Raw genomic sequence first — 24,424 nt, 5'->3', positions numbered from 1 at the left:
ATTTCCAAAAACCCCCCCCCCCCCCCCCAAACAAAAAATTCTCTCTTTAATGGGCATTAGGCCGGGGTTTCATTACCTAGGCCTGCTTGGGAGTTATTTTTTCATTGGTTTTGATCAGTTTCATGTGGTATTATTTACAAAGGGTTGAGATAAGTGCTTACCAGTTTTTTCTTGCACCAGTTTTGAACAGTTTAAAAACCACTCAAAATCGGTGGAGTATAATTTTGACTGTTTCTCTCAACCACCAAATCAATTGGTTTTGACCATTTCTTAAATTCTCTTCTAATTTTACTCTTTATAAAATAATTATTTTCAACCAACATATTTTGCTCAACAGTATTATGTAAGTAAAAATACATTAACTAAAAAGATTATTTATATGCAAAAAAATTATTTTATAATTAAAAAATTTACTTATAAGTAAAAAATTATTTATAAGATAAAATTCATTTTTGTGTAAAAAATTATTTATAAAGTAAATTTAGTACTAATAAGACAAAAGTTCACTAATATAATATAAAAAAATTATTTATAAGTAAAAAAAATTCACTTATGTGTAAAAATTATTTAAAATTACAAAATTAACTTATAAATGTGAAATTTACTTATAAGTGAAAGAAAGATACCACCTTAAAATTCTAATTCTAATTAAATATTTATTTTTTATACTACATATTAACTTTTAAGTGAAAAAATAACTAATGTATAAGTAAAAAAAATTCGTTCAGGAAATTATAAATTGAACACACACACAATTTTGTTCTTTTAAAAAAATTTCACAACCAATTAATAATAAACTACCAAATATGAATTGGACTATTTTAATAATCGCTACGTCTAAATACACTCCAAATCGATTCACTTATAAACACTCAATTACTCAAACCGATCCTTTAAAAAAGGCCCATAACTGGTGCCCGAAACTCCATCAGGCACTAAACACGACTAACATCACCAATTTTTTTTTCCAAAAAACATACAGGCAAAGAAAAAAAGGAAAAAAAAAATTTACCTTCTCGTTTTGATGAGTAATGAGAATCATCAAAAAAGCACAAGCTCCGGCTTCCAAAACGGCCTCAACACCGGATTCCAACCTGCATGCAAAGCTCCCGATTATTGCTGCAGCTTGAATCGCGATGAGCTCAAGTAGCTCGTCACCGCCACCTCCGCTGTGCATGGAAGCTACAACGATGGATAAAATTGATACGATGCAGGGCACGGCTCCGAGGCTCAAATAATCGAGTTTTTTTGTACGGCTTCCGATTATTTGATTCTTCATATTCCGCAAGTCCTGGAGTTTGGACTCGGGGGGAGTTTCTACGGAGTTCAAGCGGGCAATCAACTGTTCCGCGTGGTTCTGGCGGCTTGATGAAGCAGAAGATGGCATTTTTTCGGCTGAACTAAAATCACCAATTTTTTCCAAAAACATACAGGCAAAAAAAAAAGAAAAAAAAAATTACCTTCTCGTTTTGATGAGTAATGAGAATCATCAAAAAAGCACAAGCTCCGGCTTCCAAAACGGCCTCAACACCGGATTCCAACCTGCATGCAAAGCTCCCGATTATTGCTGCAGCTTGAATCGCGATGAGCTCAAGTAGCTCGTCACCGCCACCTCCGCTGTGCATGGAAGCTACAACGATGGATAAAATTGATACGATGCAGGGCACGGCTCCGAGGCTCAAATAATCGAGCTTTTTTGTACGGCTTCCGATTATTTGATTCTTCATATTCCGCAAGTCCTGGAGTTTGGACTCGGGGGGAGTTTCTACGGAGTTCAAGCGGGCAATCAACTGTTCCGCGTGGTTCTGGCGGCTTGATGAAGCAGAAGATGGCATTTTTTCGGCTGTAACGGGGCTCGATTGAAGAATGGGGATGGAGATTATCTATGCGACTGAGAAAATAGGTAAAATTCGAAAGCCCTGCCGCAAACTGGTTAGGTGAGGCCTTGTTTATGTTGGGATGGGGATAGTGGGGCCGCCTCGGGAGTTACAGCATTGAGTATGCTATTCTGCAACATTTACAAGTAGGAAAGTGATGTATACAGAAGTGAATGTTTTAGATCTGTGTTTGGAAGAGTAAAAATTGATTTTAAGTTATTCTTTCATCAAATGTATTTGTAGGGGTGTCAATCAGATCCAGCCCGTAAGCGGCTCGGGCTCTTTCCAAGAAGAGTCATTGGTTAAGTCGACCTCACATTTTTTCAGTAGTAGGCTCGTTTGAATTATTTTATTAAATTATTTTTTTTTAAAAATGAGTAGACTTTTGGATAATTCAAATCGGATCCTTTGGGGTCGTGGGCACCTCAGCTTGTGAGGTCCATGAGCCAAAGGGTCAAGATGATCCTAAGATTTTGGACACAAGTCGAGCTCGAATGTCTATGGGGTGAGTCGACTCGACTTGTTCAATTGTCATCCCTATGTGTTTGATGTATTTTGATGATTTATTTTTATTTTATTTTTTTTCAGAGTGAAATACTAATTTTAGATGCTACGTTAGGCTAAAACAATGTTAAACATATTATTTATATTATTCGGGTTTTGTTTAAATTCGATCATTTTGCTGTGTATTTTTATTTTATTTTATTTAAATATCTTAGTATCCTTTTTGTGATACATGCATCCAAATCATTTAAATGAATAGGTTCAAATTAAGGTGAAGCATTGGTGAGATTTTGGAATGTAGTGCACCAAACTAAATGTTTGCATTTCATTATTTCAATTGGTCAAACTGTAATTTTAATTATGCATTAAATGAATTTATAATCTTTATTAATTTTTCAACTATTCCTTCTGTCCCATAAATAAGGCTTATTTTTATTTTTACATTAAAAAAATATAATTAAATATCGTTGAAAATACATTTATTTTTTATTTTTTTAATATATCCCTATATTGAGTAATTGTTTGAATATGAGTAATTCATATTTGTCAATAACAATACACATTAAATATGACTATATTAAAAAATTAAGAAATCAATTATACTATCAACAAAAAAAAGACCTATAATTTGGAACAGACGAAAATGAAAAGTAAGCATATCTTTATGGAAAGGGTGGAGTATAAATTCTAACAACTTATATCAAGATCTGTCAAAATTTTTATCAAAAGTTTTGTCGAAAACTACTAAATATTATTTACGTGCATTGAATTGTGAGTACATTTTTAATTTCTTGACCAAGCCTGATAGCCTTGAACCTTCTAAACCATCCTTTTTTTTTCCCTCGAAGGAAACATCATGTTGTCAATGGTCGACGCCCTTCCAATCCAATTGATGAGTGAGTTTTATACGTTTATTTAGGATTTCAAACTTGCATAATATGAATAAATTGAGCATATTTATACTTGATTGATTATATAAAATACCTTCATAGATGAAACCTTTGATTTGGAGGAGAATTGAGCAAAAAACAGGTGATTGGAGCATAATTGGAGATAAAATGATGCAATTGAAGAGACATCGAGAAGTTCAAACTTGATTGAAAGCTATGAAAGTGTCAATTGGATGAATACACAATTTCAGGAACTGAATTCAATATCTGGAGAAGTTTGGAGAGCAAATTGAACATTCTCAATATTCTAGAGGATTAACTTGGAGGACCAAAGTGGATGGCTTTAGAAGATGAAGGATCAGTTTGGAAGCAATTACCTAATTGGGATAATTTAAAGATAGAAGGACCAAAGCATACGAGAACTTGAGCTAAGGGACTAAAACTGTAATGAAATAGCAAACTGGGGACCAAATTTAATGGGAGCAGAAGATGGAGAGGGCGATCGTCCCTGGTGAAAATAAGGGGGGTTGTTGGCTACCCTCTGTCCACTCCAATGCTTCGAGTGGGTGTCCCCTACTCTTACTGAGAATTAAAAATCTGGTTTTTATTTCTTACTTCAACAGTATTTTGGGTATTTGATGGGCACGACTTTCAAATCATTTTAGCCTCTATGTAAAGACCAAATTTAGATCAAAATAAGAAACCAAAAATTAGAGATCAATTGAGATCAACCTAGAAGAAGACTCTTCATCAATTCCGAGCTATTCTTTGCAACGAAGATGTCAACTTCAAGTTCTTGAAAAATTCATCATCGAGAATTGTATCCATATTTTGTTTAGTTAAATCCAATTGTGGCCAATCGGACGTCTACCACAAGCTAATAAACTTCCACCAGGCACCTCCAACTTCGAGCCAAATAATAAGATTGACAACGGAGATCAGGAATCCGTAGCCCCAACATTTCGCTAGCGGCAGATAGCCAGCGCTATAGAACACGGGTGCTGGTCCAATACCATAATGGGTGATGCCACCCATAAGATTAGAAAGGAAGGAGAGAACAATTGCTCCGGGGTATGATGGTGTACCCAGAGCACTAGCTATGGATAAGAATGCTGTAAACATGGCACCAATGTGAGCAGCCCTACTCACAAAGAAATAGTGAGAATAGAAAAGAAGTAAAGAAGAACAAGAATGCCGAAAGATAACTGCCGTAAAGACCCAATCAGCCAATAAACTGCCAAAAAAGGAAATAAACAAGTAAAACTAACAATCATGAAATGGAATGATCAGCCATCTGAGGTCTCTTTTCCTTTGTTTATGGTAGAAAAGAAAACAGTTAATATAAAACGCAATGAAATTGATTTAGAAAGGTAATATTGAGGTCTCAAGTGAATAACTCGAAGTTCATAGGACATATTAGTTACGAAAATCAGGACTTTGTCTCACTTGTATGTCTTTTAATACAATAGAGGTAAACGAGGAACTCCATAAGTACTTAGTAGTTTCTCAACAAAAACAACAATATACTTTAACCATATTCCAATGAATTAGCGGTCAATTATAAGAATACTTTTTGTCCACTTTATTTGATCACTCGATGCAATGATTAGAAGGACAATATAGTCAAATTCTTAGCAACTTCTTCATGCCATGTTAATTTTGATCCACCTCTATATTCCCAACCCATTTTACCGGAATCCCAACCACTTAAGTCGTCCTTCCCTTAATTTATTCTCAATTAGTGCCAAATCTACTTGGTGGTGTATAATCTCATTGGGTAAGATTATTCATCATGATCATCATCGGTCTCTAGTTGGCAGTGGACCCCTTGATTTATTGTCCTATGTCACTCATTCTCATTTCTTATCTTATCCATTATAGTACGATGAGACATCAATTATCATTACACTTCCACTATATCTACCTTATGGCCATGTTGGCCTTTAATGGAGCAATCATTATTAATATAGCATGAAAGTCTTTATGCCAGTAACAAACACAAGGGAGTCAAGATCACAATATTTCTTTACCAAAATAATAGAAAACTCGAAATGCACCAGCACTTCAAATAATTTAGAGAAGGTATGGAATGCAGAAGCAAACCTTAACCACGATTTGGCTAAACCAGGAGATGAGACCATATTTGTTCAGATATCCAGCCATTGCAATGAGTCCCAAGCAACTGCCTCAGCTAAGCACTCCTTTCACGTTACAACCCCAGTGATAAGGAGGACAGATAATCCGAAAATTGCAGTAGTAACGGCATCCACATTCAGGACTCCTCCGAAAATCCAGAGCCCCACCTAATATAGCGCAGATGAGAAAATGTCAAAATAAATGCTTTTACTGGAAATGAAGCCACGTGAATGTTAGAAGTGTGACTCAAATAGGAGTCTAAATTGCATTAGATTTCTTACTTTTTTTGGGACTCTTTTAGGGCTAGATTTTATATTATAAATACAAGGCTCCTCTTTCAGTATTGTCGAAACATTATTGCTATCCAGTTGTAATTCTCTCCTTTCATTGATGGAATAAAATAACAGCGTTCCTCTGTCAGTTCTTATATTTCTTTTACTTACTTTAATCTTGTTCTTGGGTTATTTGTGATCTTGTTCAATACTTCAATTACAACAAGTGGAATTCATTAAATCTCAATTCCTGCATTATTGGTCAATCGGTACCAACAAGTAGTATCAGAGCGGGGTTATTGGTGGATTTTTGGCCTGAAATTGATCGGAAAATCGTCAGAAAATTACTGAAAAAATCAGAAAACGAATCTGTCCAATTTTTCTATTTTCTGTCGGATCTGTTTTTGCGTTTTTTGGTCAAACCAAAAAGAGTTTGGAGAAAAGAACACCACCAATGGACTCAACAGACAGAGACGGTCCAGAAAGGGTCACAGGTCACCGGCGCATTTCCGGCCAGTCGCCGGTGGTGAAACTCCGGCGAGGAGAGTGGCGGCGCGTGAGGCGTTTTCCGACGACGGTGTCTTCAGGCAGTTTTCTCCGGACGATGAGACGGACCTTGTGGTGGTATCCAGTTTCAGTTTTGGGCAAAATTGTGGTTCTGGACTATTTTGCCCCTTGCACGTTCGGTAGTTTTCAATTTTGGTTATTGCAGGTTGCAAGTTCTTCCTGATTTAATTGAGATTTTTCAGAGATGAATTCGTTGAAGTATGAAATTCTGCTATTGGATCGCAATACAAGATTATCGCTGTGGCAAGTAAAGGTGAGAGCTGTGTTGACGCAGATGGATCTTGATGATGCTTTGCTGGGTTTTGATAGGATGCCAAGAAACTTGTCTATGGAGGAGAAACAACGAAAGGATCGGAAGGCTTTAGCGCAAATCCAACTTCATTTATCCAAACAATTTGCTCTAAGATGTTTTGAAGGAGAAGACAGCGGCTGCTTTGTGGCTCAAGTTGGAGCAGTTGTGCATGACAAAGAGTTTGACGAGCAAAATGACTCTAAAGCAGAGGTTGTATTCTCATCGCTTGGAGGAAGGAGGGCCACTGCAGGACCACCTTGCTGTGTTCAAGGAGATCGTTGCAGATTTGGAGACGTTGGAGGTAAAATATGATGAAGATGATCTAGCCTTGGTCCTGTTGTGTTCGCTACCCAATTTTTTTTCATCATTTCGTGACACTATTCTGTATAGTCGTGACACGTTATCCATTGAGGAGGTATACGATGCCCTATTCTCAAAAGAGAAGATGGATTTGTTGGTTGGAGATCCTGCATCTAGGAGTGGGAATGCTCTTGTTACTCATGGTGATCGACGGAGGGGTAGATCGAAGGTGAAGTACAGCAATGTGTATTGTTATTACTACAAGAGGAAAGGACACATCAAGAAAGATTGCGACAAGTTGCAAGGTAAAGGTGATTTACATGCAAATCGTGCAGGGCAATCAGGTAATTCGAACGAGACTAATATTGCTGAAATTTTTTGTGATGATGGAGATGTGATGTTGGCTGTATCTGACGGGGAATCCAAACCTGAGGAGTGGATTCTGGATTCTGCTTGTTCGTATCATATGTGTCCCAATAGGGCCTTATTTCAAACATATGAGACGGTGAAGCAAGGTGAAGTTGTCATGGGAAACAACCAATCTTACCGGGTTGCAGGAATAGGTCGAGTCAGATTGAGGCTACAAGATGAAACAGTGAGGACACTTCATTAGGTTCATCATGTTCCAGACTTAACAAAGAATCTCATATCACTGAGTACTTTGGATGAAAAAGGGTACAAATTTTCTGGTGGAGGTGGAGTCTTGAAGGTTCGAAGGGGTATCCGGGTTGTACTGGAGGGGCGGAGGAAATCCCAGTTGTACATCTTGCAGGGGAGCGCAGTTCAGAGACATTTGGACAAGTTCAGTACCGTGGTGGACATTCAATTTGGTACAGTACCTCTAGAGTTTGGCTCTGAGTCAGTTAAGAACTTTGCTCAAGGGAGTGTTGGTGATTCCGCTTTGCCACCAATTTTAGCGAGTACACTGTGTTCTTGTAATGCCAATGGACTCATGGAGCGTAGGTACAGTTTTGGAGATGTCTGTAATGCTTTAGAAATCATTGAAGGTGACAATATTGGCAAGAGACATTCTGATTGTGCATTTGGTGTGGTTTCTGCTACAGGGTGTGCTTTGACCCTGTCCAGTGATTGTCAATTTCAAGAGGAATTTTGGGAACCCGGGTTTGGGTTCAGGTGTCGCTTATGGACGCCGGGAGGGGGAACGTGTTATCGTGGAGAGTTTGGTTATTGCGTTGAAGAGATTGGTCAGTTCATTCTAATGCAGACGGATTATTTCTCAAGGTGGAGAAATTTTGGAGTTTCGTTCGTTGCACCAGAATTTGAGTCAAGGTGGAGATTGTTAGAAGTGTGACTCAAATAGGAGTCTAAATTGCATTAGATTTCTTACCTTTTTTAAGACTCTTTTAGGGCTAGATTTTATACTATAAATACAAGGCTCCTCTTTCAGTATTGTCGAAGCATTATTGTTGTCCAGTTGTAATTCTCTCCTTTCATTGATGGAATAAAATAACATCGTTCCTCTACCAGTTCTTTTATTTCTTTTACTTACTTTAATCTTGTTCTTGGGTTATTTGTGATCTTGTTCAATACTTCAATTACAACAAGTGAAATTCATTAAATCTCAATTCCTGCATTATTGGTCAATCGGTCCCAACAGTGAACAGATGCAAAAGAAGAAGAGTTAGTCTGAAAATCGCTTCATTTCCCTTACAATAAAATGATGCGCACATTGCAGGTACTTCTATCTCCTAATTTAAGTTTCGGGAATAGAAAACCTTTTTTTTTCTTCACCATGTAAACATTTTCTCATTCAAAGGGTAATATATAACTATATTCCAATTGTAAGCTTCAGTTTTCCTCGAGTAGCGGATTGAAGGATCAGAGTTAAGACTTGGACACTACTAAATACATTGCTGTTACTCGTGCTTGACCTACATGGCAGATCGATGCATCAAGTGAGACTTCAGGGATCAAAAAATCAATTAATTAAAACCTAGAAAAGATAGTTGATGAATTTAAATAACTTCAGGGATCCATAACACGGTTATGGCTACAAGGCAAATGCAGTAACTCCAAGGATATCAAGGATCATCAAGCATCAACCTAGTTTCACACTTCGTTATAAAACTTTGTGCAGAATGTATGCAATGTGGTAGCCTGGAAATTTGATAACGACTATCAACTACACAGGAGAAGTAGAGAAGGCATATCTATATTGTACAAGGAAAATACAATTCAGATTTGAAGGATCACAAATGGACGAAAGACATAAAGAGAATAGACGAAGGTTTCAGCTGATATTAATTTTTCACAAGATTTGACTTTAGACGATGAAATGCGATTGCATAATGCATGTTCTACGTTTCAATGTAAAACTAAATTCATCTCACTTTTTTTGTGGATGTCACAATATTCACACGTGAAATTGTCATAAATAAAGATATCTAAACATCATTCATCCATTTAGCAGACCAAGGTATGTTGTTCAAATCAAATTCCCCACCTTCCCAACAGAAAAAATAATAAACTTGCAAGCAGGATTTCGTTTTTTTTTATTTGAAAAAAAAAAATCAAGGTTATAGTTGGTAGTACCAGAAACATTTTCTACAATCAACAAAAGCTCATGCCAAAGTTAAAAATTGGCAACAAGGTGGAAAATTCAATTAGATCAAAATTCTCCAAGAAGATGCAGAGTTGCCTCAACTTTATGAAGACCAAAAGCAAGATTTTGAAAGAGAACCAGGAACTGCTGAAATAAGCACAAGATCAGGCAAAGCAATATGTAAATGCATGCATCTTTACATATAGGTATGCCCAGAAGGGTGACTGTATGATAAATCATTCTAGATATAGCATGTTATGCCACCAAGTTTGCAGCTACAAAACACTTCTTTAACTAACTTTAATTAAATGTTTCGTCGTTAGTAAGGAACAGAACTAGGCAACAGGCAAGCACCAATTAGTATTTCAAGAAATAACTCTTCTGAGTGTTTTAGCAACATAAGGTGAATCTCAAGCATCATCATATTTTCAATTAGCAGTCATTGAGAACACAATATCCTATGTTTAGTGTCAAAAGTATTCATGATTGGTCTTCTTTTGGGGGTGCGATCCACTACTGAATTTAAATCAAGTGGTCTCAATTATTTTAAAAGGGAAAAAACTTTCAAGATTCAGATTTTTGTAAAAGTTCTATGATCCGAAAATAACACAATCCCCTCCATATTAAACCAATAAATAGTCTGATAACTAATAATAATAATGATGATGATGATGATAATCAGAGTCCAATCACACTCTACCAGACATGTATTAATGGAAAAAATTTCTGACTAGTGTATAATTTTTTCCAGTCAAAATGAAATTTGTCTCCCACCGAATTTTTTATTAAAATATGGTCATTCAGTCAAGCAAATGACTGCCCTTTTACTAAAATTTCCCCAGGCAAATAAATCTTGGCAAAGTTGAAAAGGCAGACTAGAGTGTCTACGTGGAGTAGAAACTCCTGTAAACTTTTCCTAATTTGACGAGATGCCTATATTGTTTGAAATTTTACAAAAAGAAAGGGAGAGCATGTCTAAGTTCACTCGGCATTTGATGAGAATTCCTAGACGGTTTAAAACTAATGCAAAAAGGAAGACGTAAAAGGGTATATTTGAGAAAAATTACAAATGTTGGACATTATTTTTACAAGATAATAATTGGTGGACACAATTCACTCTCTATATCTAAAAGTGACCCCACCCCATCTAATTTCCTCTATTTTAATCTTGGCAGTATGCTAGCACCAAAATTGAAAGAAAAATGGATAGAACAACATGTTGAGGTTGTCCCATATCAACTGTGGAAGGAGTTGGTGGTCAATTTACCAGTATGAGGGAAAGTCTACCTCTTGAGTTAGCTTTTAAAGCTAAAAAGATCCAATATCACTCAAAACTGGTATCAGAGTCCAAGTTATCAACAAATCTCAGACCCAATTGTCAAAGAAGATGCGAGATTGTGTGAGGGGGAGACGGGATTTGGTCACCGCAAGGCCCGATGTGTGAGGGGAGATTGTTGAAATTGTCTCACATCGATTGTGGAAAGAGCTGATGATTAGTTTATAAATGTGTGGGAAAGTCTTACCTTTTGAGCTAGCTTTTGGGATTGAGAATGTCTAATAACGCCCAACACAACAAAATTTTAAACGCGATATTAGACAAAAATCTGAATGAAGCGGTGTCTAAAAATCTGAATGAAGCCTTGGGTGCATCAAGGCTTCTCTTCACCAGGGGTGGATAAATTACATACAACAGCAATGGAACCACAATCAATGATACTAGTCTTGGAATAATTGCAGCCTTAGCCCAATCCATCCATCATATAGTCTGATTTATCGTGTTTAAAGTCAAGTTCGCGCCAATGGATTCGCAGCCATGGCTGTTAGAAGCATAGATGGAGAAATGTCATCTGTACAATGTTTTCTTACAATATTGTTGACAATGTTGGTATCTGGGAAAAAAGTGTTGGACTGAAAGAGAAATTTATTTTTTAAACTATCCATTAACAGTGTGTCGTGGCATTTTATCAACAATATTGTCAAAAATATTTGTACAGTAAGCATGATTCTTCTTTCCTCGATTGCTTCGACAGTGGCGAAGCAGAAGCCGCGAAGACAAAGGCAGTCATGATCGGCTCCCCTTTCGATGAAGGAAGTAAGAATGTTGTTTTTTTAATAATGGGTTGAATATGATCTCTTCATTGTGGGTAGTTAAGGGGTTTTGGAGAGTTAATACTGCTATTTTTAACGACAAATTTAACAAAGGGGATAGATTTCAAAGTAGGAATGCGAGGTCTAGCGAAGGAGATTGGCCGGAAGTAGTGCTTTGGGGAGGAAGTGAGGGCTAAAGACGCCATCCTTTTTATGGCATGAAGATTTGACTTTTGAATTGGAAATGACGGTAAGTGAGGAGAGCAAATTCGAACGGTTTGATTTTGATCTGACGGTCTATATGGATTTTGAAAATAGTGTATGTGAGGGGGCCCAGGTCGGATCTAGCTTCCTTGGCTTCGAAAACTTCGTCGCCACCTGGCATTTGCAACTATTTTTTGACTTTTACAGGAGATGGAGGTAGGGCTGGGCAAATTTCCCGAATCGAACTGAACCGAACCCAACGATTCTTATCAAATTAAATACCCGAACGGGTATCTGAATTGAGAACCGACGGGTACGATTTGGTTCTCGGTTCTAGACCAAGAATCGAAGAACCGAATAAGAACCGAATCTTTCTAATTTTTTTATATTGAGTAAATCAAATTATTTTAATTTTAATTTTTTCTAAACAAATTAACAATTTCTAAATCCAAATTTTTGGCCCAATAATTTGTTTCATTTCTAATTTTTTAATTTTTGGCCCCATTACCCTTTTTATTGTTTCATTTCTTAGACCAATAAGATCCAATCCACCAAATAACTATAAACACATACACTAAAGTACATAACGTTGTCTCGACTCTCGCACTCACTCTCGCAGCCTCGCTGACATTTCAAAATCTATACAATCGTCGGCCGATGTTGTGACCTCCGATCGAAGTTGCGACCTCCGCCGACCGAAACTTTGACCGTAGCGATCATTTGAACAAGGTAGTCTACTAGTTTATGGCATTCCAAAACCATTGAATGTATCATTAGTTGTATTTATATAATGTTGTTATAAATGTTAAAAAATTTAATTATAGTATAGAACCGAACGGAACGGAACTGAACCGAATGGAACCGAACCCGAACGGTTCCATAATTATATTTGGACCCGACGGTTCCGTTTACTAGATAACCGAAAATTTTGGTTCGGTTCGATTCTAAAGAGAATCGAACCGAACCGACCAGCGCCCACCCCTAGATGGAGGTCTCTAACGTGCACATGGTGCACAAAAATTCAACAATAATGCTATACAGAAAATTTTAACAAAAACTTTGACCGACAATACATGATATGTAATTATTGGAAGATGAAAAAAATACAAAAACAGGCGAATTAGATTTTGCCACGTCATCTGGATGAATTTGGTAAGGAATTACTGTACTTGAGGCTTTTTCCAAAGAATTTTGCTACTTAAATTATATTTTTTTGCTCGAATAGTTAACATTCTCTCATATATCATAGAACTGACGTGAATAAAAAAGTTCAAAAAAAAGTGGGGGCATCAACTATTGTGAGAGTAAGTCACTCCCTCTATCAAAAAAAACTCGGGCACTGTAGCGTAATTGCTTTCCAAAATTCAAAAGCATATCCACGTGGCATTATTCTTATTTTAAAAAAAAATTTCTTCCTCCATAAAGGAAAAGGATAAACCCTGTTTCTTCCACTGAAAATTCCACACACAGAATGAAGCAAATGTCATCACTGGACCTTTGCACCTCAATTTTTCCTTTGTTCTCTCCAATCCCCAAGTGTTTCCCTTCTCCAACGGGGTTCTCTTTCTCCAAGCCCCGCCTCTGCCACCTTAATATTCGGTGTCGATTTCTTTCTCCGCCGGCTGCCACCCAGTTCTCTTCCGACAAAGAAAATGAAGAATTATTGTTAGCAGAAATAAACGTAAATGAAGAAGAGTACGAGCTTGAATGCGATTCGTCCGAGGAGGAGGAGAAGATTAATTTTGAAGAGTTTGAACGCCAAGCCCAACAAGCTGTGAAGGACTATTCAGATTCCTTGTCTCACCAATTGAAAATCGGTTTACTTCTCAATCTCTCTCGCTCGCTCTACATTTCTTAATTATGTGTATGCCCAAAACTGCCAAAATTAAAGCTTCATAAATGGAAAAACTATTAGTCCCTTGTTACCTAAGATTAGGTATGGTAATGCCAGAGCAAGGTTTGAGCATTGATACACGCAATGCAGCATTGGCATTTTCGAGTAGCCTGTGCTTCTAAAGATGACCTTGATTTGGATGGAAGCATTAATGCACCGTAGGTCAATTTTCTTGAGACTGTAGTGGAATTGGATTTGAAGAAACAATAACAGAATTTGCTGATTGCAACATGTCTGTATTCTTCTTGTACAGGCATTAGAAGAAATGTAATCTCCCTAGTACTAATTAACAGTACACGAAACTAATAACTAGCAAAACAGGAAGAATAAGCTGGGTTTGTCAGCACTTGCATTGCTTCCATCAGTTTTGATAAAGTGCACAAGGGATTAGAGTTCATGGCAAAATGGGACCATCACAAGGCAAAAGTTGGCAAAAAGGGGCAAATGATTTCATGATGATTTTGGGTTTGCTCGTTTTTGGCAAATTGCTAGTCTAATTTGATTGGAGTCGAGCCAAGGAATAAAACTCAGCGCATTCGGCCCTGACGCAAGGCCAATTTCGGGCAAAATCCATCGTTTAGGCCCTCGTTTAATCGTTTTTGCTATTTATGGTAATTTTCATTTTTGCAATATCTCTTTCCATGAAATTTGGATTTAGATTCCGTTTGTTGGAGGATGATCCTGAAGATAAGTATTTTCCATCTTAGTAATTATCTCATATTTTTCATTTTTGGAAAAAAATATCTTTATTTTATTTTATTTTATTTTCCAGATTTTCCTAGATTTTTCTTCTATTTAATCAGTTGTAAGCCCTTAGAGGCAGTAGTTCTTGAATTCAATAAAATCTTCCTTGAGAATTTTCTCAATTTGTGATTGTTCATCTTCCCTATAATATTTTCGTTACGTCAGTTAGTATCAGAGCCGAAATCGTTCCTTCAACATGCCGCCAAGGAGACGTCCTGAAGCTCGTGATGCCCCGGTAGAGGAGGTACATAGACGTGATGAAGTTGCACAACTACGTCAACAAGTGGAATTGCTGACACGGCAGGTCGCTGCGCTTATGCCGCAGCAGCCTGCGCCTACAGGCCAACAGCTTGGGGATTCCGATGATGAGAATCCGTTTGCACCGCTTGAACAACCATTGGATCTGCCAGTTCACCGGAGAAGGGGTGGTCAGGAGGACAACCGACGTTGAGAATCAGGATTTAAGGTGGATATTCCAGAATTTCATGGTGGGTTGAGTCCAGAGGAATTCTTGGATTGGGTGACTGCAGTGGAGGAGGTCTTGGAGTTTAAAGAGGTTCCTGCTGATACATGTGTGCCTCTCGTTGCAACGAGGCTTCGTGGGCGAGCAGCGGCGTGGTGGCAGCAGACTAAGGTGACAAGATCCAGGTTGGGGAAACCTAAGCTTGCATCGTGGGACAAATTGAAGAAACATATGAAGAAACAATTTATGCCTTACAATTATGTGTGGATCATGTACCAACAACTACAGAATCTGCGTCAAGGTGGGAAAATGGTTAGTGACTATACCACGGATTTTTATATGTTGATTACGAAAAACGAGATGATGGAGACGGAGGAGCAGTTGGTGTCACGGTACGTGGGTGGTCTTCGTCCCCAAATACAGGATACTCTCAATATGTTTGATCTTGTGACAGTTTCTAAAGCACATTAGAGGGCAATACAGATAGAGAAGCAACAGTCCAGAAAAACTACTAGTCCTTTCATTGCAGGGAGTTCTTCTAGTAATCCACAACATCAAGTGGCATGTCCTGGTAATCCTGCTCAATCTGGTCCTCCTAGAACAAATCCTACCCAACAACCAACACGTCCTGGGGTTGGTATTCGTTGTTTTGGATGCGGAGTTACAGGCCACAGGCAGTCTGAGTGCCCAAAGAATCCGCGCAGGGGACTCTTTGTTGATGAGGGAAATGGCGATTATAAAGGTCCGCCTGTATTGGACGGTGAGGGCGAAGAAGAAGCAACAGAAGAGGAAGAGTTTGTGGTTGGTGATGTGGGTCAGGTACTGGTGGTGAGGAGGAGTTTCCTGACTCCTTTGGAGAATAACACTGATTGGTTGCGTAATAATATCTTTCAATCAACATGTACTGTTAGAGGGAAGGTGTGCAAATTTGTTATTGATTCTGGTAGTTGTGAGAATGTGGTGGCTGAGGAGGTCGTTAAGAAGCTGGGTTTGCAGACTGAGAAACATTCCAAACCTTATAAATTAGCCTTGCTGAAAAGAGGCAATGACATAGAAGTATCTCAATGTGCTAGAATCAGCTTCTCCATCGGACCTACCTATAAGGATCAGGTCTTATGTGATGTAGTAGAGATGGATGCATGTCATTTACTATTAGGGAGGCCGTGGCAGTTTGACAGGCATTCACTGCATGATGGATATACCAACACGTACAGCTTTCTGTTTGGGGGAAAGAAAATTGTGTTACTACCGAATAAGGGTTCAGTACAGACAGTTGGGAACAATGCCAATTTACTGACCAGAAAGAAGTTCGAGATGAAGGAGTCTGGGGTAGTGTATGTGCTGATTGGAAAGTCGGTTGACAGTGAGCATGAAGTCCCTCTCGCAGTTCAGTCATTGCTAAAGGAGTTTCATGAAGTTTTCCCAGAAGAGCTGCCTGATGGACTACCACCACTGCAGGATATTCAACATCAGATTGACTTGGTGCCTGGAGCTGCCCTACCTAACCGAGCGCATTATAGAATGAGCCCCACTGAGCATGAAGAGTTGCGCAGGCAAGTTGAGGAGCTTCTGGCAAAAGGACACATCAGGGAGAGTCTTAGTCCTTGTGCTGTTCCTACTCTTCTCACACCGAAGAAGGACGGCACATGGCACATGGCACATGTGCGTGGATAGTAGGGCAATCAATAAGATTACGATGCGTTACCGCTTTCCTATTCCTCGCCTAGATGACTTGTTGGATCAGCTTACCGGTGCTTGTGTGTTTAGCAAGCTTGATTTAAAGAGTGGGTACCATCAGATTCGGATTAGACGTGGGGATGAGTGGAAGACCGCATTTAAGACGAGGGAAGGATTGTATGAGTGGTTAGTCATGCCCTTCGGCCTCTCAAATGCGCCCAGTACATTTATGCGGGTTATGAATCAGGCTCTTCGCCCATTCATCGGTAAATTTGTTGTGGTCTACTTTGATGATATTTTAATTTATAGTGCTAACGATGATGAACATGTTCGGCACCTTCGGGAAGTTCTTTCAGTTCTTCGCAGGGATAAATTCTATGCTGCAGTGAAGAAGTGTTCCTTTCTCACTGATAGTGTGGTGTTCCTGGGTTATGTGGTGTCGAAGGTGGGGTTAGCAGTTGATACATCTAAGGTAGAGGCGATAAGTCAGTGGCCACAGCCCAAGACTGTCACTGAGGTGCGGAGTTTTCATGGCCTTGCTTCCTTCTATCGCAGGTTCATACCGCATTTCAGTAGCATCATGGCACCAATTACAGATTGCATGAAGGATGGTAGGTTTCAGTGGACTCACGAGGCAGAGTCGTCTTTCCAATTGATTAAGCAGAAGTTGACTACTGCTCCAGTTTTGGTGTTGCCTGACTTTACCCAACCATTTGAGCTGCATTGTGATGTTTCGAAAGTGGGTATTGGTGGTGTGCTGAGTCAGAACAACCGCCCTGTTGCATATTTCAGTGAGAAGCTTTCTGGCTCGAAGTCTCAGTATAGTACTTATGATGTGGAGTTCTATGCAATAGTCCAGGCTGTTCAACATTAGCGTCACTATTTGTTCCATAAGGAGTTCATTTTGTATATAGATCATTATGCCCTTAAACACCTTGGTACTCAGGATAAGATTTCTGCTCGACATGCCTCTTGGATTGCTTATCTACAACAGTTTATTTTTGTGATCAAGCACAAGGCAGGTGTCTTTAACAAAATTGTGGATGCGTTGAGTAGGCGCCAAACGCTCCTTATAGAAATGCGAGTGGAGGTTCCAAGTTTTTACAGGTTGTGTGACTTATATGCTACTGAGCCATACTTTTCCCATGTTGTCCAGAAGTTGCAGGAGGGTGTGCAGTCGGAGTTTACATGGGTTGATGGTTTTCTTTTTCATGGCAATCGGTTGTGTGTTTCAAAGGGCAGTTTGAGGTTAAAGATCTTTCAAGAGTTGCATAATGAGGGCCATGTGGGTCGTGACCGAACATTGCAGCTTGTTGCTGCTTCTTACTTTTGGCCATCATTGCGCAAAGATGTCAACAAGTTTGTGGAGCGTTATCGGGTTTGTCGCTTGGCCAAGGGCAAGGCGACCAATGCGGGCTTGTATATGCCCCTATCTATCCCAACCCAGCCTTGGACAGATGTGAGCATGGATTTCGTTGTGGGACTTTCCAGGACCCAGCGTGGTTTTGATTCAATCTCCGTAGTGGTTGATCGGTTTTCAAAAATGGTACATTTCATCCCCTGCAAGAAGACTACAGATGCTGTCAATGTAGCCTTACTGTATTTTCGTAAAGTTTATCGCCTTCATGGACTGCCTACATCTATTGTGTCCGATCGGGATATTCGTTTCCTCAGCCACTTCTGGCGCAGCCTATGGCGCTTTGTGAATACACGGCTGGACTTCAACAGTGCATATCACGCTCAAACAGATGGTCAAACAGAGGTTGTTAACCGTTCCTTAGGTGATTTACTACGTTGTTTAGTTGGTGATCACATCAAGTCTTGGGATCAGAAGTTGTGTCAAGCAGAATTCGCTCACAATCATGCTGTTAACCGAAGTACAGGTTTTAGTCCGTTCCAAGTGGTGTATGGCCTTGTTCCTCGTGGTCCTCTTGATCTGGTTCCAGTTTCTACTTCTGTTAAAATGCATGGTAAGGCTGAAGACTTTATTCAACAACTGCAGCAGGTTCATTCACAGGCTCATGATCAGTTGCAGGCTGCTGTCGCTGAGTATAAGCGTGCTGCAGATCTCAAACGCCGACATGTTGAGTTTGAGGTAGGTGACTTTGTTTGGGCAGTGTTAACAAAGGATCGTGTTCTTGCTCATGAATACAACAAGCTTTCTGCGAAGAAGATTGGTCCATTGGAGGTCATTGAAAAGATCAATCCGAATGCTTACCGTTTAAAGCTGTCCAGCCATATTCGTACCTCCGAATTGGTGCCATTTCATGGTGATAATTCCGATGATGATGATGAAACTCCTTTCCCGTCAAATTCGAGGGCGAATTTTTCTCACCCTGGGGAGAATGATGAAGTGCATAAGGAATTATAGTTCATGGCAAAATGGGACCATCACAAGGCAAAAGTTGGCAAAAAGGGGCAAATGATTTCATGATGACTTTGGGTTTGCTTGTTTTTGGCAAATCGCTAGTCTAATTTGATTGGCGTCGAGCCAAGGAATAAAACTTAGAGCCTTCGGCCCTGACGCAAGGCCAATTTCGGGCAAAATTCATCGTTTAGGCCCTTGTTTAATCGTTTTTGCTATTTATGGTAATTTTCATTTTTGCAATATCTCTTTCCATGAAATTCGGATTTAGATTCCGTTTGTTGGAGGATGATCCTGAAGATAAGTATTTTCCATCTTAGTAATCATCTCATATATTTTCCATTTTTGGAAAAAAATATCTTTATTTTATTTTCCGGATTCTCCTAAGTTTTTCTTCTATTTAATCAGTTGTAAGCCCTTAGAGGCAGTAGTTGAATTCAATAAAATCTTCCTTGAGAATTTTCTCAATTTGTAATTGTTCATCTTCCCTATAATATTTTCGCCACGTCAAGTTTCCTTGTACATTTGAACTAGGGGCGTGTCACAGATGCTGATTTTTCATAAGTTGTGTTTCAATGGCTGCCCATTGGTTTGGATGGAGTGATAATTCACTTTGGTTCTGTGATTAACTTACATTTGTTGTGGAATGAGCATTAGAAACAAAATGAATGCACCTTCTCATATGCATGCATTTTGTAAATGTGTAAATTTTTGTATGCATACATCTGTAGATACATTAATTATGAAATATTTGCATCCAGGGGCCTGAGGAGAGTACACTTGGAGCTAAATGGTTGAGACAGAAATGAAATGTATAAGAAATTTAATTCATCAGTAATCAGGACATAGTTTCAGACATAAAGGGGAACCCCTCCTAAAGAATTGGAGCCTCAAGGTTATTGCTAGAGAACGGAAAGAAATGAAAAACTAACATGTATATTGTTATTCTCTTTACTATTAAATAAACCATGAGGAAACATAATACTCTATAGACAAGCCATAAATTGGAAAATGACTTTTGATTCTTTCTGGACTTTTCAATATTCTTAGTGCTGATAATTTAAAATCATGGGAGAGAAGGGCAGGCAATTTTTGAATACCCAGTGTCACTTTCTCCTTGTTAAATTCTTTTACAATGCAATGATCCAATAATAAATTAAATCCTCTTGTATACAACTAGAATAACTAAATGCATGAGGGTAGGGTCCTGGTTTAAAATATCAGTGGACAATGCAGCATCGGTTATCAGATCAGTTACTGTTGGGCTGCCAGTCGTGAATTGGACTCAAAAACCTAAAAATAATTTGTACCTAGTGACTCAAGCTTATTGTATGTAGATATTGACATTAACCCCTTCACAATTTAACTATTTTGTGGACAAGTTGCTAGCAGTTGAAGGATTTCAAAAATATGCGTGTACCAGTACGAAGAGTGCAAAATTAAATTGAGTAATATTGAAGGGCAAGTTGCATTTCAAGTAGGAAAATTCTTATTGAAGTTTCTCGTTTGGTGTTTAGTTTTTGTCCATTGTCTGTCAATGTTGATATTTCACATATTATTGCTCTGATGCTTCAGAAGATGAGACTTCCAGTCAAAAGGACACTCGTGGGAAGCAGAAGAGGAGAAATAATACCACTTACAATGTCAGTGAAATTCTTGTCTCAGTAGTTATATATGTTTTATTAAGGCCTTCCACATCTATTTCATCTGTTTTCTCTATTTAATGAAAAGTCAAGAGAGAGGGAGATTGAGAAGGAGAGCATGTGTTCAGTCAGTGAAGTTTGCACAAAATGCATATGCACTTGATTAGAATACTGTGAGTGCGAATGTAAAAATATGCTGCACAATGCATTCTTATAGAATTCAAGTGGTTTATATAATTCCAAGGCCCTTGGGTCCATGCATCATGTCACCTTTTTTGGTTTCCTTATTCTTCACCTGATCATCACAATAAAGGAAGCTTCATTATTAATAAGATAATACATGATTATTAGAATCAGAGACAGAATAGGATTATTCTGTCTCAATTGAACATGTCAATGCCTATTATAGACTCCAAGTTTATCGAATGCTAGGATATTATCTTTGCTCAGTGCATCATCATAGATTTTGCTTACATATTCTTGTCAATTAAATTTATCTGCAGGTTCCAGATCATCTTCTTCCAAGGGTTGCAATTGTCGGAAGGCCAAATGTTGGTAAATCAGCACTGTTCAATCGTCTTGTTGGGGTATGTGGCATTCTTCTTAGATACAATTGGTTTGTCCTAACTCTAACTCATATGTACATTTGCTTTCTTTCCCGAGAATATGATTAGATACTTCAACTTCTCTTTCATTCAGATTTTTGTTTATTATCTGTCTTGTATTTTTAAAAGCAAAGCTTAATTTGCTCAGCTGATCTCTTTGCAGGGGAACAGAGCCATTGTGGTAGATGAACCTGGTGTGACAAGGGATCGTTTGTATGGTAGATCATTTTGGGGAGACTACGAATTCATGGTAGTGGATACTGGAGGTGTTCTAACTATTTCTAAGTCACAGACCAATGTGATGGAAGAATTGGCTGTCTCTACAACCATTGGCATGGAGGGGATTCCCCTTGCCTCCAGGGAGGCTGCTGTTGCCAGGATGCCTTCGATGATTGAGAAACAAGCTACAATGGCTGTAGAAGAGTCATCTGTCATCATATTCCTTGTTGATGGTCAGGTAGGATCATTCATTGAGCTGCTGTTTCTTTGATAACCTTGTGCATCTATCTACTTATTTTAGTTATGCAGCCTAGCTCAAAATTATTAAAAAAATTGCCCTTTGAAGATGTATCAGGATTCACTTTCTTTGTGTGAATCTCATATCATTATACTTTTAAATGAGACCTTAAAGAAATTAGATGCTTTCTGGATTAACTGAGGAGAATAGTTTTTTCTAACTGACGTCAGGTAGAATGTATCCATGGAATAGTTGAGTAGTAGAAATTGTTAATGTGTATGCTGCCCCTTCTTTTAACACGTAGGCCTGAATTACTAGCGTATTTAAAAATAAAAAGAAGAAAAACAATAAGATGGTTATTCTAACAGTGAGAGTTGCTAAAAAGTGGGTTTCTTGTGCATGCGAATTGAGAGAGAGGATTTTAATATGGAACGAGGATGGTAGCTTGCTTATAAGCTAATTTCAAGGGTTTTATTATGTAGTGTATAAGTTTGAAAAGATGATGGGCTCAAAGCAATGGGTAAATAGTTTACCTATCTTTATTTCCGGATATCATTATATGGTGATCCCATTTTTATTCGTGTGTAATTCTTATTTATTGTGGACATATGAATTAACCAACTCAAAACAGGCAGGTTTAACTGCGTCTGACATGGAAATCGGAGATTGGTTACGGAAAAACTATTCACACAAATGTATTATTCTTGCTGTCAACAAGTGCGAATCTCCTCGTAAAGGAGTAATGCAAGCTTCAGAATTCTGGTCTTTGGGGTGAGTTAAATTTCTTCTCTCTGCAGGAACTCATCCTTCATGTCAACCTTGCTCATGAATAGGTGGTATTCACGATATGAACATCACAGACTTGGAGGCTCCAATTTTCATTATCAGATGTTTAAATTATCTGGCATCATTCTCTTCCTCATTGTATTCCTCAAAGAAATACAGGTGAAAGAATAAAGGAAGCAGAAACATAAAAGAGAGAATATTAAGCCCCTGTTTGGGCCCCATTTTTCTGCAAATTCATTTTCAACCACACATTTTTTCATAAAATAATTTTACACGTAAACTCAAAACCTTTTCCTATTTTTTAACCACACAGTCTCCAAAAATCACTATTCCAAAACACGTTTCCCCAAAAAATGGGGCTCAAATAGTATCTAAGTAATGGAAATGCAAAATAGCTTCTAGCTTTCCAATTAAAAAAGGGGGGGAAGCACAGCTTGTCCTTGGAATATCTCTTGGCTTCTCATGAGTAAGAAATTTCAATAGTTTCTCAGACTTACCTATCATCTGCAAGCTTTCCATGTTCTAGTCACGTCTGGTTGTGAAGCAGTTTTTAGATCTAGGTTTTGATGCTTTCACCTCGCTGGTTTATGTTTTGAGATTTATACCTTTATTGTTGGAGAATGCAAGAATTGTTTCTTATAAACAGAAAATAAAACATAACAATGATAATTGGGCAAAGATACAAGGTGGTACTAACGTGTTACACATAAATTACAGAAAGCAATGCCCAGGAACATAATCATGTAATTTTTGTAGCCTCTCATAGAATACAATAATATTTCTTTTAATCTTTTTCTTTTCCATACTGTCTTATTATGTTGAAAGACAGCTAATATAGGTTTCATTTTCCATCTTTTTCGACAATGATTGGTTTAGAATAGCATTAAGATCCATTATTGATCCATGGTCATTGATCTAGGTGACGAATGAAAAACAATAATTTCAGATATGCTGCCATTTACAGCTTTTCCTGTCCATCACATCTCTCCTCATACAGCTGTATTACAGTTTAACTCCTTGTCCCATGCTTTTGAAACTATAATGCCATTCTTACATCTAACAGCATGGAAAATTGGTTTTTATCGACACAGAATCTGGATTTTTGAATTATTTCTTCGTGTTATTGATAGTTATTACTTGTTTGCTTGGTCAACTAGGTATTCACCACTTTCTATATCTGCTATATCTGGGAGTGGAACTGGAGAGCTTCTTGATCTTGTTTGCTCACAACTAGAAAAAATTGAGGTATATGTTTCCTTTGCAATGGGAAAAGATGCTGGTTCGTTCCTATTTATAAAATATTTTTACTTTCTTGTGCAATTAGTGGAACAACCAATATGCTTATATTTGACATACTTTTCATTGAGTGCAACATCTCTCTAGCTTTTCTTTTTAAATGTAAAATGTATTTCTTTAAATGTTTATTCTGATGGATTCATCTTCAATATGATTTAAAAATTTCATTGAACTTAAATTAATAAAGGAAAAGCAAGTCAATGAACTTATTTATACTTCTATAGACAGAAAACAATGAAGAAGAAGATTATGTTCCTGCAATTGCGATTGTTGGCCGGCCAAATGTTGGTAAAAGTAGTATTCTGAATGCTTTGGTTGGAGAGGACAGAACAATAGTCAGTCCAGTTAGTGGAACAACACGTGATGCCATAGATACTGAATTTTCTGGGTCAGATGGTCAGGTGAGTTATATGACTGCTGCCTTCCTTTTCTAACATGATAGAATCACTTGCAAACATTAGTATTTGAACGATTCAACACTTCTTTCTGATTGGCTAAATTTACATACTCAATTATTGATTTTATAATTCAACACTTCTTTCTGCTTTTTTTATTTTTTTTATTCAAATGTATTAATGATTTACTTTGTAGTATTTGAATGGTAAGTTGTAATACAAATGGAAGAACCTACCAGTTTTAAGTTGCAAGGGAGGAGAAAGGTTGTTCTGGAATTTGTGCCAAGAGGGAAGAGGAAGAATTTTAATATGACCCTGCAACGGAAATTTTCTAAAATGCTCATGTTAATTCTCTCCCTGATGGAGTAGAATTGATAAGGCACATCTATGCATTAGTGATCTTGTT

At 38.0% G+C, this 24,424-nt stretch overlaps 2 protein-coding genes and 1 pseudogene across 5 annotated transcripts in view; 1 reads left to right on the top strand and 2 right to left on the bottom strand.

The window, feature by feature from the left end:
- Positions 1–2,058, bottom strand: part of LOC111392507 (armadillo repeat-containing protein 8-like) — a 15,899-nt gene extending 13,841 nt beyond the window's left edge. For 3 of the 4 annotated variants that reach the window (XM_023017868.1, XM_023017870.1, XM_023017871.1), the window contains exons 1-2: positions 1,836–2,058; positions 1,013–1,387 (exon numbers count right to left, since the gene is read on the bottom strand). In XM_023017868.1, coding sequence (XP_022873636.1) covers positions 1,013–1,387 — 375 coding nt within the window. In that variant the 5' untranslated portion in view covers positions 1,836–2,058. Of the gene's footprint in view, positions 1–1,012; positions 1,388–1,460 lie in introns of all 4 variants that reach the window. The other variant, XM_023017869.1, reaches the window with a different exon arrangement.
- A 2,080-nt stretch (positions 2,059–4,138) lies between these two features.
- On the bottom strand, positions 4,139–11,467 carry LOC111392518 (annotated as a pseudogene).
- A 1,650-nt stretch (positions 11,468–13,117) lies between these two features.
- Positions 13,118–24,418, top strand: LOC111392501 (GTPase Der). The gene is made up of 7 exons (XM_023017860.1): positions 13,118–13,510; positions 20,412–20,479; positions 20,983–21,066; positions 21,248–21,541; positions 22,173–22,312; positions 23,485–23,572; positions 23,848–24,418. Exons 1-7 carry the CDS (start codon positions 13,165–13,167, stop codon positions 24,055–24,057), a joined length of 1,230 nt encoding a protein of 409 aa, XP_022873628.1. The 5' UTR covers positions 13,118–13,164; the 3' UTR covers positions 24,058–24,418.
- Positions 24,419–24,424: the final 6 nt, after the last annotated feature.

This window comes from Olea europaea, unplaced genomic scaffold (assembly GCF_002742605.1).
Source record: "Olea europaea var. sylvestris unplaced genomic scaffold, O_europaea_v1 scaffold936, whole genome shotgun sequence".
Taxonomy (NCBI): domain Eukaryota; kingdom Viridiplantae; phylum Streptophyta; class Magnoliopsida; order Lamiales; family Oleaceae; genus Olea; species Olea europaea.
Note: the sequence above shows the minus strand (reverse complement) of the source record. Positions and strands in the feature narration are given on the sequence as shown.